Consider the following 13,990-nt stretch of genomic DNA (forward strand, 5'->3'; position numbering starts at 1 on the left):
TTTCCTTTTCACGTGAGTCCATTTAATGCCTGATCTTTATGCTTACAAAATGCACACAAATTAGTAAATATGTTTATTACTAAATTGCTGCACACTTAACTGTTTGACACGTTCAAAGTTTTTCAGTTAAAAAACACTACTTTTGGTGCTGTTTTACAGTGTCATTGATGTGGTAGAGTGAGGCACACATACTTTTTCAAATCCCATTCTAGTAAAATAAGCATAGGGAGTTCCTCGTGCTACGGATATATGTTTATATATCAATATGTACATTTAAATGTGCGCAGACTTAAAAAGGAAAATTTGTTAGATAGATAGGCATTACTTTCATTCATATGACCAACATACAGATATGTTCAAATGTTATCAGAACATGGTCACAAAGTGCTGGTCATTTCACAATTGACCAACCTAACTAATTTTGCTGGGTTTCAAGTTAACTCTAATATTGGCATAAGACAGTATAAATATGTGTAAAAAAAATGTCCCATCGTTGAGTGGAATAGGATTGAGACGATTTAACACCTTACAAAATTAAAAGTCACATTTCTTAAAAGAAATGTGCCTTTCCAACTTTCTTCCGTAGTAATTATAGATTTGAATGTTGCTTTAACTCCATTTCCACACTCCGGCCTCTTGCACCAAATCACAAGACAGTGTATTAATGCCGATATTACACTCTTCACTTCCGGGGCCTTGTAGCTAAGTGGCAAAAACAAACTGATGCCCTCAATATCATATTTTACTTTCTGGTTTTATGCACACACAAAAAGTGCCAGAGTTCAGGAATGAAGCCCTGAGCACCCTGCTGTAATCTGCACACATTGTTTTCAGACTACAAACCGTCTATCGTTTGTAAAGGCAGCAACCGCGTGTAGAACAAGCAGAAGAAGCATGTCCCAACGGCTCACTCAATGGTTAGACATGAGAAAATACCACCAACACGCACCTTTTGCCACATCGTGGCCTGCCACAACGCACTTAGCAGTTCCTCTGATGCACTCACAGATTTAGAGTTCAAAAAATGGGAACCGTCAGTTCTGGAATAGGTTCATATTTAACAAAAAATGTATGATCCCAAGATGTGAGACTTAACTTACATCCACCGGGTCTTTGAGACTGGCTGAAAGTCAGACTGTGCCGCTGGAATGATACTAACATTTGATAAGTGAGACTGAAAGAGCCTTGCCTCTGCCTCTCTCTCCCTTCCATCCAAAATATCCCGGGGTCACTTGGTGTTGACTTCCCTGCTTTGTGACGGAGGGGATAGAGCTGTTTTTTGGGGGTTGGGGGCGATGGCTAAGTAGCTTCCAAGAAAGAATACCTTGAATTTAACAGAAGAAATATGGTTAAACGAGTTGTACTTTAAATTAATACATTAATCCTGTTACTGCCTCGAGGGCAGCTTACTACGGAGCTCAAAACTATGCCGAACCTGAACGGAAGAAGTTAAAAGGAAGACAAAATGTCAAAAGAGACATCTTTGTACATTGTGCGTGTTGAAGAGGTTATTAATGTGTAACCTTTTATGTTGAAAAGTGCTCTGCTGGGTGACTGGCGACTTCTGCAGTTGATCACGGGTAAAGGTGCTTAGCAGAAGAAATCGAGCCCTAAATACAATATAGGGATCTGGAGGTTTGACTGGAGAAGCCAAAGAAGGGTAGGACGTAAGGTGTGTGGGAAGAAGAATCCTAGATTGTTCCTGGGGGAAGAATGATGCCACAAATGTAACTTCTGCCTCTAAAATCCTGATGAGTTATTCCTAGTGCAATACGTCACACAGGTTACTCTTGGGACCATTTATCCCATTTACTGTACAAAACATCAAACACAAAGCTCATGTTTTCACTTCTGAAAGGAACAGGCACAAGAAGCCCATATACTCGAGCTATTTATAACACATGTTGAGACATGCTGTCGCTTGACAATCAAAGACTTCAGACACTGCCGATTGCCAGACATCTGATGTAAAGAGTCTTGGAGTAGAAGCATCAAGAATGTAAAGTTGGCTGATGGCACAAACTGACCAACTAATCACATCTCAGTCATCTTGTGCCATCTTATAGAGATGCATCAGAGCAGTCTGGCATAAGTAGTAAGCGCAGTTAGAGCTGTGATGGAAATCGCGAGTTCCTACATAGACACACGGTGCTTGCCCAAACTGCTTGACTGTCTGTTTTCACTTCAATTGTTAAATATATCCACTGTACATATTTACATAAAACAGCCTTTTGATATCTTGTCGGCATTGACATTTAGTAGCATTTCTTGAACCCCCTTTCTTCTATCTTATGTAGTATCTAGCTGCTCTAACTCCGCCCTTTGGCGTGTCACGTGATAGCCTTCCTTGCCCTGTGGCAACACGGGCCAGCAGCAGAAAAGAACTACATGGACATCAGGGAAGGGGATGAACATGGGTTTGTGGAGCTCCCCCAGCATTATCAGTGGGGTGTCCCATGAATGCACCCTCTCGGCCTCTCACCAAAGATGCAAGGGTATGGATGATCCTTGAATAACATTAGCTGGAGAAGCAACAACCCCCACAAAATGTTCTGAAGTCCAAATGACCCGTCGCTGGGGTTAAAACAAAGCACTCTTTCGCCTCTGCTCGTTGATCCACCCTCCTGGGTTAACGTTCATGTGTAGCATCTTCATCACCCACTTATCCCTCTGCACCCCATCGATGAACTCATCTAAGGACAACTGACCTGTCGGTGAAAAAGCGAAAACAGAGGGATGAATATAATTAAAATTATCTGTAGGACATTGATTGTAGGGGGAACTTACAGAAGCACATTGTTTAAACCTAGGTGTAGCAATGACTCAAAGACTTCTCAGACCTTCTAGTAGCAGACGTGGCTGAAGCCGTGCAGATACTGACTTCTGGATGACATCTGTTGTATACCTGCTTCAGATGAGCCTTCCGCTTTAGAACAAATATGATATGGAGAAGAGGAGGGCCACTAGCATTCTATGGAAAGGTCGCCCTGCTTTGGCGATTTAATAGGCATACTCAGCAGAGGCTGAGTTACACAATGATACCACTGGGGGTGTTACAGACTATTAAGTTGGAGACACCTAAAATAATTTACAAACTTTATCACGATCTTTTTGAAAGTGAAAATAAATGAGTTCAAATTTCTCACTCATAATATTGAAAACAAATAGAGTTTGAGTGCCCGTTTACTTTTCCTGGATTTCACTAGTATATAGGTGGAAGCTGTGAAGCTCACACTGGTGGGCAGTGTGAGGAGTTAGTACTTGTAGGTTGTGTGAGGCACTGGAACCAGTGGGAAGTGTGAGACAGTACCATTAATTACAGTTAGTAATTGCCACTAGAGGGCAATGTGAGAAGCAGGGACTGGTGAGCAAGATTAGGACCAAACCCTAGAGGAGCTGTGACTGGTGGCTACTTCGGATTAGCTGGCAGTAGTAAAGAGTACGCGAAAGAGCGTAGGCGTTAGTGGGCATTATAATGAGGTGGTGCGTCGCGTAAAAGGCGAACACAGGTACGCAGTATGGAAAGGTCACGTTGGAGGTGACATGATATAGTACAGGTTGAGAGCTTGAAGTATCAACACCGGAGGGCAGTACAAGGATGAAGCACTTGCAGTCATGTGAAGCGCTGGAACTGATGGGAACAATAAAGACTCCGCTCAAGGGGGCAGGGTAAGGAATTGCAACTGACGGGCAGCGTGAAGATCTGGGACTAGAGAGCAATGGGAGATCTGGCACTTTAGAGCAGTGTGAGGAGCTGACGCCGATGGTTCAAATGCGGAGTCGACACTGGTGTGCACTGTGCATTGCAGGTATTGGTGCTAAGTATGAGCAAGTGGGCAGGGTGGTCAGCATGAGAAATAGGGTCTAGTCTGCAGTGTAAGAGCACAGAATTGGTGAGCCTATGAAGAACTAGAACTTTGTAGGCACTGTAAGAGTTGTCACTATTTGGCAGAGCGGCAAGTGGATAACTAGTGGCTAATGTGAGGAGTGGGTATGGAAAGAGATTGTGAAGTGAGCACTGATGCACTGTGTGAGGAGGTGACCTTGGAAGGCAGTGTGGATCTGGCACTGGTAGGCAGTGTTAGGAAGCAGGCTTGGGACAGCATGGAGAGCAGATGCTCCTGGTCGTGTGAGAAACTGGCAGTGGTAGGTGGTGTGAGGAGCTGTCACTGGCAGGCTGTGTGAGGGTTTGGCCTTGGGAGCAGTGCACGGAGTTAAAACTGCTGCATTTCATTTCACAGCCCTGCACTATCGAACTGGCTCCTTTCGCGTGCACCAATTAAACTAGTGATCATGCATATAATATCTTGTACAACGCAGAAAACCTGGGAGTGATCAAAAAGTGTGAGTAGAATACTCAACACACTGGATAGAAGATACAGAAAGCAAGGGCCATACCCAGGCTTCGCCTTATGTTAGTATAAACCAGTAAGCACTGTGAAGGAAGAGCATGTGAGGGTGGGAAGTGAGAAACTCTGGCACCAATGAGCATTGTCAGGAGCTGGCACTGGTACACAGAGAAGCTGAAACTGTTTGGCAGTGTATGGAGCTAACTCTGGTGGGCAGTGTGAAGAACTGGAATTGCTCATCAAGTGCAAGAACTATGCACTGAAGAGCAATATAGGCATCTGCCACTGTTGGGAAAACTAAGAAGTCAGAATTGGGGGCCTGAATGACGAGCTGGCATTGGGGACAGTATAATCACAATGCATCAGTTAACAGTGGGCAGCGCCAGAAGATCACATTGGTAGAGATCAAACTGCGTGAACCTATGTCCAATAGTGCAATGTGTTCTCCTCGTGAAAATGTGCTAAAAGTTTGTAAGATAGATGAAGAAGTCATAGCAGGCTACCAGCCTCTTTTAGAGGGAACTTGAAGTTACTTCTGTGTTTCATAGACTTTAAACTTCTGGTATCTATTGTAATAGGTGGCTTCCCCCTCCAGTCTCCAGTTGATTATTTCTCCTTAATTGCCGAACGGCTTAAAACTCATTTTTTTATTTTGTGAGCTTTTTCTAAAAATAAAGAACCCTGCTTTTATACTTTTGCCTGTATCTGTAGAAAAATAGGCATAGGCAATATATCCTTTCCTAAAATATATTAGAGCTTTAAGAATGACAGAAAACCCTTTTTTAGGTCTGGCATTAGCCAAGGCATTATTTTTAGGTCTCTCCTGTGAGAGCGCATGTGTTGCTTTCTTTAAGTGATTGAATTTTTTGCAAAATGTTATATTTTTATTTTTTCTTTTTTCATCCGTGGGGAGATTAACTGATTTGCACAGAAGCACAAGGGTGTTGTGCCAAGACCAAACAAGCATTGGCAAAGGCAACAGACCCCAATTGTTCAGAGATTTAGCTCTGTCACTGCATTTTGTTCATGCTGTACAGCATGGGCATTTCCAACTTTGCTGATGATTTGTATATAAGCTGTATAGCAGTGTGGCTGCTGTGTAGCATGGTTAAAAATAATAATAAAAATGACTATGATACATCTAGCGCTAATGCACTTTAAAAAAAAAAAAAAAGAGCACATTAGTCCTGGATATATCATAGCACATTTCTAAATTAGTTTTAGCCACACTGCAAAGCATTAGCACTGCTGTACAGCATGGCTGCAAATCATTGCTAAAGTCAATAGCTCTCATAATCAAGACCTATTGGCCTTGCCAATGCTTGTTAGATCTGGCGTCAGCCAAGACCTTTTTATTTTACAATACCTATATGTATAATCTACCTTCTGATAGGGGCTTCCAACCAGCCCTTTTCATCCATTGATCTGTTGATGTTTAATCCATATTTTTCTTCTGCCCACTACATCATACTGCATGAGGCAATGGGTCAACTCACTTCAGGACCTGGTTAACTTCAGTGTGAGTGACATCATTCTGCCCTTTTACAAGGCTCACACACACATGCAATGCAGCTGTCAGCAGTGCTGGTGTGTATTTTATTACTTTAGTGTTTGCCTTTTCATCCTGTGATTAGATTGTGGAGGGTACTTTCCATCTGGTCTTCTCTCTTATCTTTGTATTTGATGTGAGCGCAGGGAAAATATCAGCTTAATAAGTTCCTGTCTGCTGCTCACGCGGTTGTAAATTTATTTTTATAGCAGCCTTTTTTTTTTTTGACTGCTGCTATTTGACAGGATACCAGATTGTCCATTTAAAACTGAAGTTGTTGTCTTTTTAGGTCTCGTGACGCAAGCAATGCATGCGCTGCTCTCGTCTTACGAGACTTCTTGGAATCGATACGATTCCAGAAGCCTCGTCTCAGCTCCGCCTTAAGTTTTGATTTGTGCGCGTTGTTTGGCGTCACAAATTATGCCAATAGCAGTGCAATGATTGCACTGAAGGCATGTCACTCACTGCTTGTTGCCACCCTGTCTCCATTTAGGCACGCCCACCGGATCTCTAACCGGCGGCAGGAGACGGTGTCTCCTAATTAGCCGCCACGCACTTTTTTTATCATTCCTCTTTGGCAAAGGCAGCCGTGTGTTTATTTTTGCATCGAGCTCGCGATGCAATTATAAACACGCTGCTGCCTTTTTTCAAAGCTGAAAGCTTGTTAATTATCTTTCTTGTGAACTCTCTCCTATTCTCAGTCGTTCTTGTTTGTGTGACTTTTCTTTTTCTATGTTTTTTTATCCCTCGCGACATCTCTCTTTTTCAGACAATCAATGTTGTGATACGTGTTTTTGTTTTTTTCTCCACCTAGTTCAAGATTTTGTGGGCTCTCCCTCTCTGTCTCGTGCCCTCACTCCTCGAACCGCACACTCTCTTCTCAGGGATTCTTAGTGCCAGTCGTTTCTTGCTCTTATTTTCAGCTCAGTGACTTGGGCGAGCTCTTGACATCTGTCTATCGCCATCCGGTGCCGCAGCTCAACAGCGCAGTCAGCCTGGGGTTTGTAGGTACTGCAGAGCTGCCCCTTGCTGTGCGTATATATAAAATATATATTTATATAGCGTGACGTCGCCAGAGACCATCCCTGGTGGAGTTGCGTTCTTTTGTTATGATTCGGCAAATGCAGCCGCGTATTTTTTTTGCATCGCGGAAAGCGCAATGCAATTATAAACAAGCGGCTGCCTTTGCGCTTCCGTCCTTACATTGACCCGTGACTCTTGCCAGGGACTTACTTTATGAATTGATTGAACTACGATGGATGCGGAAAGCAGAGCTTGACTAGACCAAGCGTGCGTGCGGCCAAGGGGGTTGGCAGACAGTGCCATTTGGGAGGACGGGTGCAAGTTCGTGAAATCTTGTGTGGACCACAAGACGGGAGTGGTGGGGGTCGCTGCAGACTAAGTTTGAGGTGCATTGGCAGAGTCGGCATGCCAGGTGAGATGCTGCAGGGTAGGAATTGGGAGCCTTTGTTTGAGCAGCTTGTGGGTACCAGATCTGAGATACTGGGGTACTCTAGTTATGACCGATGTGCATTGGCAGAGACGGCTGTGAGCCTTACTATTTTGGAAGGTGGTAGGTACTTAAGGTGGGACTTGAATGGGGGTGCAAGTAACGAAATGGTAAAGTTGTTGCGATTGTATTGGTTATGGTAAGGTGTACAGTGTATCCCTGTTCATATTGCATGTTCGCGCTTTATTAAACCTTTCACATGTAAATGTAAATTGATACTTGTATAGCGCACTACTCACCCGCAAGGGTCTCAAGGCGCTTGTACGAATACCGCTGTGGAACCCATCCTGGCTTTCCCTGTGAGGCGTCCACTCCTGGGCACCCCCAAGGTGGAGGCCAGGCATCCTTAGCGTTGTGGGGGCCGTTGTGGAGATTAAGCAAGCTATTGCCCAGAGTTGCAGAGTGGGACTCCATGATTGGAATGGCACCGAGGCGAGAATTATCAGGTCCGTGGAACTTTTTTGAGCCCAAGACCCGCCGAGGCGGGGAATTGAACCCTGGTACCGGGCTAGACCTCTGCAACAGGGTCTGCCGCTCTAATCATTGAGCCACATAAAAAAGAGCTCAGTACTGAAATTGGGGGTCGGAGGTCTGCAGGTCAGATCTGAAGTAGTAGCAAAGTCACTGCTAATGCGCATTGGCGGATCTGTGTATTTTTGCCAGCTTCCAGTGGAAAGTGCTACAGCTCCGGAAAGATGTGCATGGGTTCAATTCCTGGAATGGTAGAGAGACTTCAAGTGGGGAATGAGTCCCTAGAGTTGAGTGTATTGAAGTTCTGCGGTGGTAGAGATGCTACACTTCAAGATTGATATGCACTGACATCTGAGCGTGCGTCCCAGAACTGTACCAACAGAGGGGTGTGTGTGTGTGTCTTAAACCTGGGATTGCAGCAGCAGGCTGTGTGTCGTTGCACATCTGAGGTGCCTCGGCGGAGCTGTGGTTTAATCGGCACTGGTAGCCCAGAGTGTGTGACTGAGGCCTCTGTCTCGCTCTTATCAGTAGACTTGGCTCTTGGCCCCTGCCGCGGGGAGAGGGCACATGGCTGGGAGCCCGAGTCCTGCATATTAGCAGATAGTGTTGGTCTGAGAGATTACTTCTGCTGTTTGTGCAAGCTGTTTGCGTTGGTCAGGCTGAGGGGCTGGATGGAGATGGATAAACCAAACAAAGCAACCCGAGACATGTGTCTGCTCAAGTAATGGGGGTGGGGGCCTGAGCAGTCAGGTCTACACTTGAAGTCTGTGCTCCACATGGGGTGACCCCCTAGGGCAGAGTTCTTCAATCTGTGGGGCGCGCCCCCCCTAGGGGGGGGGCGCAACACCCTCTCAAGGTGGGCGCGCACTTCATCCTAAACTCCTACCTTTGTTTTCCTCTGTCCCTCCGGAGCACCAGCCATTCAGCCCGGGGGTTCGGCGGTAACGGAGTGCTGTGGGGGGAGGCAGGGGAAACCAATGAGGCACAACGTGCCCATGCTTTTGTATATTTTGAAGAGCTAATCCTCCCAAGACGGTGTTAATTACTTAATTCCTAGAGCTGAAATGTTCCAGCTGCAGTAGGATTTAGTCTTCTCTGTTATGAAACCGAAAGCAACAAACATTTCAGCTCTAGGAATTAACCCAGTCCTGGGACGGTTAGCTCTTAGCTCTTCCCAGAACGGAGTGAACATTTCTCTTAAAATTACACAGGCATCTCCTGTGGTATCAAAGCCCATGTTTATAGCCTCATTCCAGGGATGCAGTAACTTCAGAATCTGCAGAAAACAGTGTTTGTGCCCATTTTAGAATTACGAATTCTGCGCTAAGAGAGCTTGGACCTTAGATTTTAACCACTTAAATTCCAGCAGGGCACGCTACATAAACCACACCCTGGAGTTCCACTGATTATACTGCAATGCATGTCCTCTGCTTCCACCTTCGACACACCGTGCAGGGTTTGCCTGCTATGAATGTCTACATTTCCTTAGTTCCATCTCAGTTTGCATTTTTTTGTATTCTAGCATTATCTTGAAGTGCTTTAAAGTGCCAAAAGGTGACAAGATACCGTCACTGAAATACAATACGTAAATAGGGAGCTAACATCTGCAGAGGCGTCCACTGTGCTACACCTGCCCCACCCGAAACCCAGGGGATTCAAAATTTATCAGAACGTTAAATCAATTGCCTTCTCTACAGGAATAATTAGACAATCACAGAGATCCCTTTCCTTTCCACTGCTTCTAGCGGAGGTTTCTATAACCTTTTTTATTTATTCTACCCATACAACTTTCATACTTAAGTATGTCATCTACTAAAGTGCGACGGGCACCTACTCTGGACGAGAAGGATGAATATCCTCGGCTACACCTGCCTGGCTGGAGGCAATGCAGGTGTAATTACCAGCATCGAAGGCCTGTACCTGAGAAATACTGGGAGAAAAGGGGAGGAGAGTAAAAGTGACAGTTGGTTTATGTCTTGCTTTCCGTTTCTGCACATCTTCCTTCAGTATAGGACAGAGGGGCAGCAACACCCATAGACTCTTGTTGTAAAATGTGCCCTAAACATTGGTTTACATGCCATTCCCACAATGCAATGCACATTCGAAGGTGGTGTCCTACATGTGTGATGTTGTCTGCGCTTCTGTCTCAGTGCCCCCCACCCTTCGACCTGTGCTGTCTCTTAGAGCAGTAGGACACCATCAGGCGCGCAACGCCCATAGGGCTAAAAGGGCTTTAGCCCCCCCACCCCATTGAGTCTCAACCCGGGCTGCTGCAGCCAGGGCCGGCTCTAGGGAGGTGCGACCCATGCCACACACCGGGTGCTGGCTTCTGAGGGGGGGGTGCTGTGTTTGCATGTTTATTATTATATTAAAGCACCTGCTGCCCCATTCGTTTCCTCCAGCAATTTCCGGGTAACAAAAAAAAAAAGCAGGATAAAATCCTTTGATTAATGTTCTTTCCGAACGTAGTTTGTTTAACTGGGGTTTTGACTCACTATAAGGTAGCGCAGAGGGTTAATGCGCCTGTTGCAGAAAACTAATACCGAACAGACTACAAAGTGCACAGAATGTAAATAGGTCAGTTGGTTACTGCTTTTAAAAAAGAGATCCTTTTGTTTCTTGCAATTTATAAGTTAAAATCCTAATATAGTATTTCAACTTATAGATTGCAAGTAACAAGATGAGGTCTCTTTTAAAAGCAGTAACCCTCTGACCTTTTTACATTCTGTACACTTTGTTATTGTACTGAACTATTAACTTTAATCACAGAACTGCATGCACGCTGCAAAGTATAGATTTGAGCAAAGATTAATGTTGCAAAAAGGATTAATTTGGGAGGAAATCTATTCTTATTATTATAAAAGAGAACCCCCAACTATGGTGTTCCTTTTTAAATTCTGAGTTTGTGCTTCTCTAGACCAATCACTATTAAATTACACTGCCTACCAGTATGGATGACATGTTACTCCTACACCTTGTAGTCCTTCTGGCTTTTGTAACATTTCCTATACGCTGAGTTACACACGTATGATTGATTGTCTCGGCGTAATGTGTGTGTGAGGCAAAGTGCTCTGACACCCTACACTGGTATGAGTGGCGCTATATGCATCGGAGAGAGAGAGTGCTATATATGCATCTGAGAGAGAGTGGTTATGGAGACTTGGGCACTATTAAAGGGTGCTGGTGAGGGAATCCGTGGTGGAGGTGGTCATTGGGGGGTGCCAACAAGCATTGTCGCACTGGGTGCCAACAGCTCTAAAGTTGGCCCTGGCTGCAGCTCAAGCAGTGGGATCGGCTGAGCAGACTGGAGTCTTCTCTTCGGCACGCTACAGTTTTTCACAGGTCTTTAACCCTTTCTATGCTTGTGACGGAGCGGTTCCGTCATGTGCGTCGGTCGCGCTGTGCGCATGACGGAACCGCTCCGTCACGGCCCCGCCCGCGTAAGAACCCTTCAGCACAGCGCGGTAATCCGTGCCACGCTGAAGGGGTTAAAAGACCATTTGCTCATTTACATACATTTGGAAACTGGTTACAGAGGCTTACTTTTTTTCTGGTTCCATTACCTCCTGGGCCCCCACACTGCCTATTCTTTACATTGTATTTTACATTTACTGCTGTAGTGTGAGAATGCATTTCACGAAAAGGAATATAAAGGAGGGTTGCGAAAATAAAAATACCAGCTATTTGTTGTTTAAAGAGCCTGAAAAGGCCTCATCTTGACAATGATAGTGGTATAAACAAAATAGTATGTATTCATTTGTAAAGTGTTTGTTCCCTTTAATTTAATTATTAGTCATGGATCATTCAGGCAGCCCTAGAACACAATTAAAAATGCTTTCTATTTATATTTGCTATTCCAAGTATGCACAGATAAGTGCTGAAAATACGGCTTTAGGTGACTGTTTATTTTTGTACAGCCAGGAACATAGATTTAATGAGCTGGCAACCCTAATCACAAGACTGGAAGTTTGTTGCAAGATCAGCACATTATTTATTTCCTCCACCTGCACTCACAATGCACTTGCGCTGGTCACCCTGTCCCTCACCCTGCAGTCACACGAGCACAGAGGTGAGTTATGTGCACTCATGTGACACTTCACTCACCTGTCCTCCTCACTGCTCAATCTGCAATCTCACTCAAATAATCCCATCACTAACCATACATTCATTCGTCCCACTCTGCACTTACATCTGCACCCAAATACATATGGTCACCTCACTCATCTTGTAGTCACTCCTCTTGCCCTACTCACACTGTCGCATCCCTCACCGTGCACTAACATGGGCACTCCTGCCACCCACACAGCGCAGAGGGTTAATGTGCCTGCTACAAAGAATGTGTACCATGCAGATCGAAGAACTGAGTGTGAGTAAACTATGAGTAGCGCTATTAAAAAAATGCAATGTTTGTCAGAAAGGTGCTATTGAGTGATGAGGTGCATTGTTGGTGAGTAGTAGTGAGGGAATTCATGGAGAAGAAGGAAATGGGGGAGGGGGCACCCATAAAGACTGTGCACTGTGTGCGACCAGTGCTAGGGCCAGCCCTGGCTGAGAGTGTTATCCCCCCTCCCCCGAAGTTCAGGTCTAGTTGCGCTCTTGTACACAAGATTTGGCATGTTGTGCCCCATCAAGGTTTTCGTCCTAAATTACAAAAGTACACATTTACATGCACTGCAATCCAGCCTTTCAGGGGGCCCCTTGATAGTGACAGGTCTGTTTTTGCCCTGATGGCCTGGATTAAGTCCTAAACAGACCTGTGAAAAACTAGTGCGTGCCGAAGAGAAGACTCCAGACCCTGCCCAGCCGATCCCACTGCTTGAGCTGCAGCCAGGGCCAACTTTAGAGCTGTTGGCGCCCAGTGCGACAATGCTTGTTGGCACCCCCCAATGACCACCTCCACCACGGATTCCCTCACCAGCACCCTTTAATAGTGCCCAAGTCTCCATAACCACTCTCGCTCAGATGCATATATAGCACTCTGTTGGACCTGCGATGGGCAAGCCCAGCACAAAGGGGGGTAGCTTGGCTCGAGTGACAAGGCGGTAGAAGGCTGTTGTGTTAAGCCGGCTATGACCAAATAATAACTCCCTGCACACAACATAAAAAGAAGGACACCACACCACTGTTATAGAAAAATACGTTTCGTTTATGTAAAAGTTCTCTGGGTTGGAAGAAGTTCAATTAGTTAATCACATTCACCTTTCTTACATGGGTTTGATTAGCTGTGTACTGGTTGCGTAGGAATAAATGGTTGGACTCTAATAAATAAATATACTGGATAAATATCAGGATTCAATACATTTGGAATAAATATCAGCAATGACTGGAATAAATATCAGCAAAACATCACAGTTGCATAGCAAGTTAGATACCGATCGTTTCACATAAATATCTCAGGGTCATACTGGTATCGCTGCCACCAATTAATCACTTTCAGGGTAAACACATTTAGATTGCCATTTAATGCGGAATGCGCGCTCTTACAGTTTTTGAAGTGTTCACGGGTTCGGGCTCTCTGGGCACAAGATACTCGTGATAATCCTTTAGTTGCACTTAAAGCATATTGCGCGTGTATCTGGAAGATAAAGACATACAATGACTGCGGCAATTACACTCCGCGGCCAGCCGGTTTAATACTACTGCGGCCGGAGGAGTCTGTGCGCTTCTGTCAACGCAGGCGGGGTCTCCGAAGGCGGCTTCAGTTCACGAGTCCTCAGACCGTCGAACGGGCTGCCGGAGGGGTCAAACTACCTGCGCGCACAGACCTCAGTCCCGGATCAATGCGGCAACTTCAGGGGAAGAGACGGTCCCACCTCACTTTAGCTGCGCCAGTAAGCGCTCCAGTCAGTATGGCCCTTCTCCCAAGGGCGAAGGGGGGTTCCAGGGGCTCCGCGATCCTCCCTCCGATCTCACTCACGGGGGGGGCTCCCGCCCACAACAACAGTCCCCAAGTCACTCGGGCAGGGCAGAGACGGTACTCTCGCCCAAATGAAGGCCAGCCTTTCCCCGCCCCAGCGCAGCACCTCACCTTCTGTCCACGATCAGCGCTTCAACGGCGGTGGGTTCGGAGACGTCCGAACACCCGCCAGGAGGCACTTAAGTTGAAGGGGC

General features: G+C 45.6%; 1 protein-coding gene across 1 annotated transcript in view; it reads right to left on the minus strand.

Moving 5' to 3' along the window:
• Positions 1-2,580: 2,580 nt before the first annotated feature.
• The window catches only part of LOC146870217 (guanylyl cyclase-activating protein 2), a 352,891-nt gene continuing 341,481 nt past the window's right edge, over positions 2,581-13,990 (minus strand). Inside the window, exon 4 of the mRNA XM_085599654.1 lies at positions 2,581-2,708. Coding sequence (XP_085455780.1) covers positions 2,581-2,708 — 128 coding nt within the window. The remainder of the gene's footprint in view (positions 2,709-13,990) is intronic.

This window comes from Triturus cristatus, chromosome 1_1 (assembly GCF_964204655.1).
Source record: "Triturus cristatus chromosome 1_1, aTriCri1.1, whole genome shotgun sequence".
NCBI classification, from domain to species: domain Eukaryota; kingdom Metazoa; phylum Chordata; class Amphibia; order Caudata; family Salamandridae; genus Triturus; species Triturus cristatus.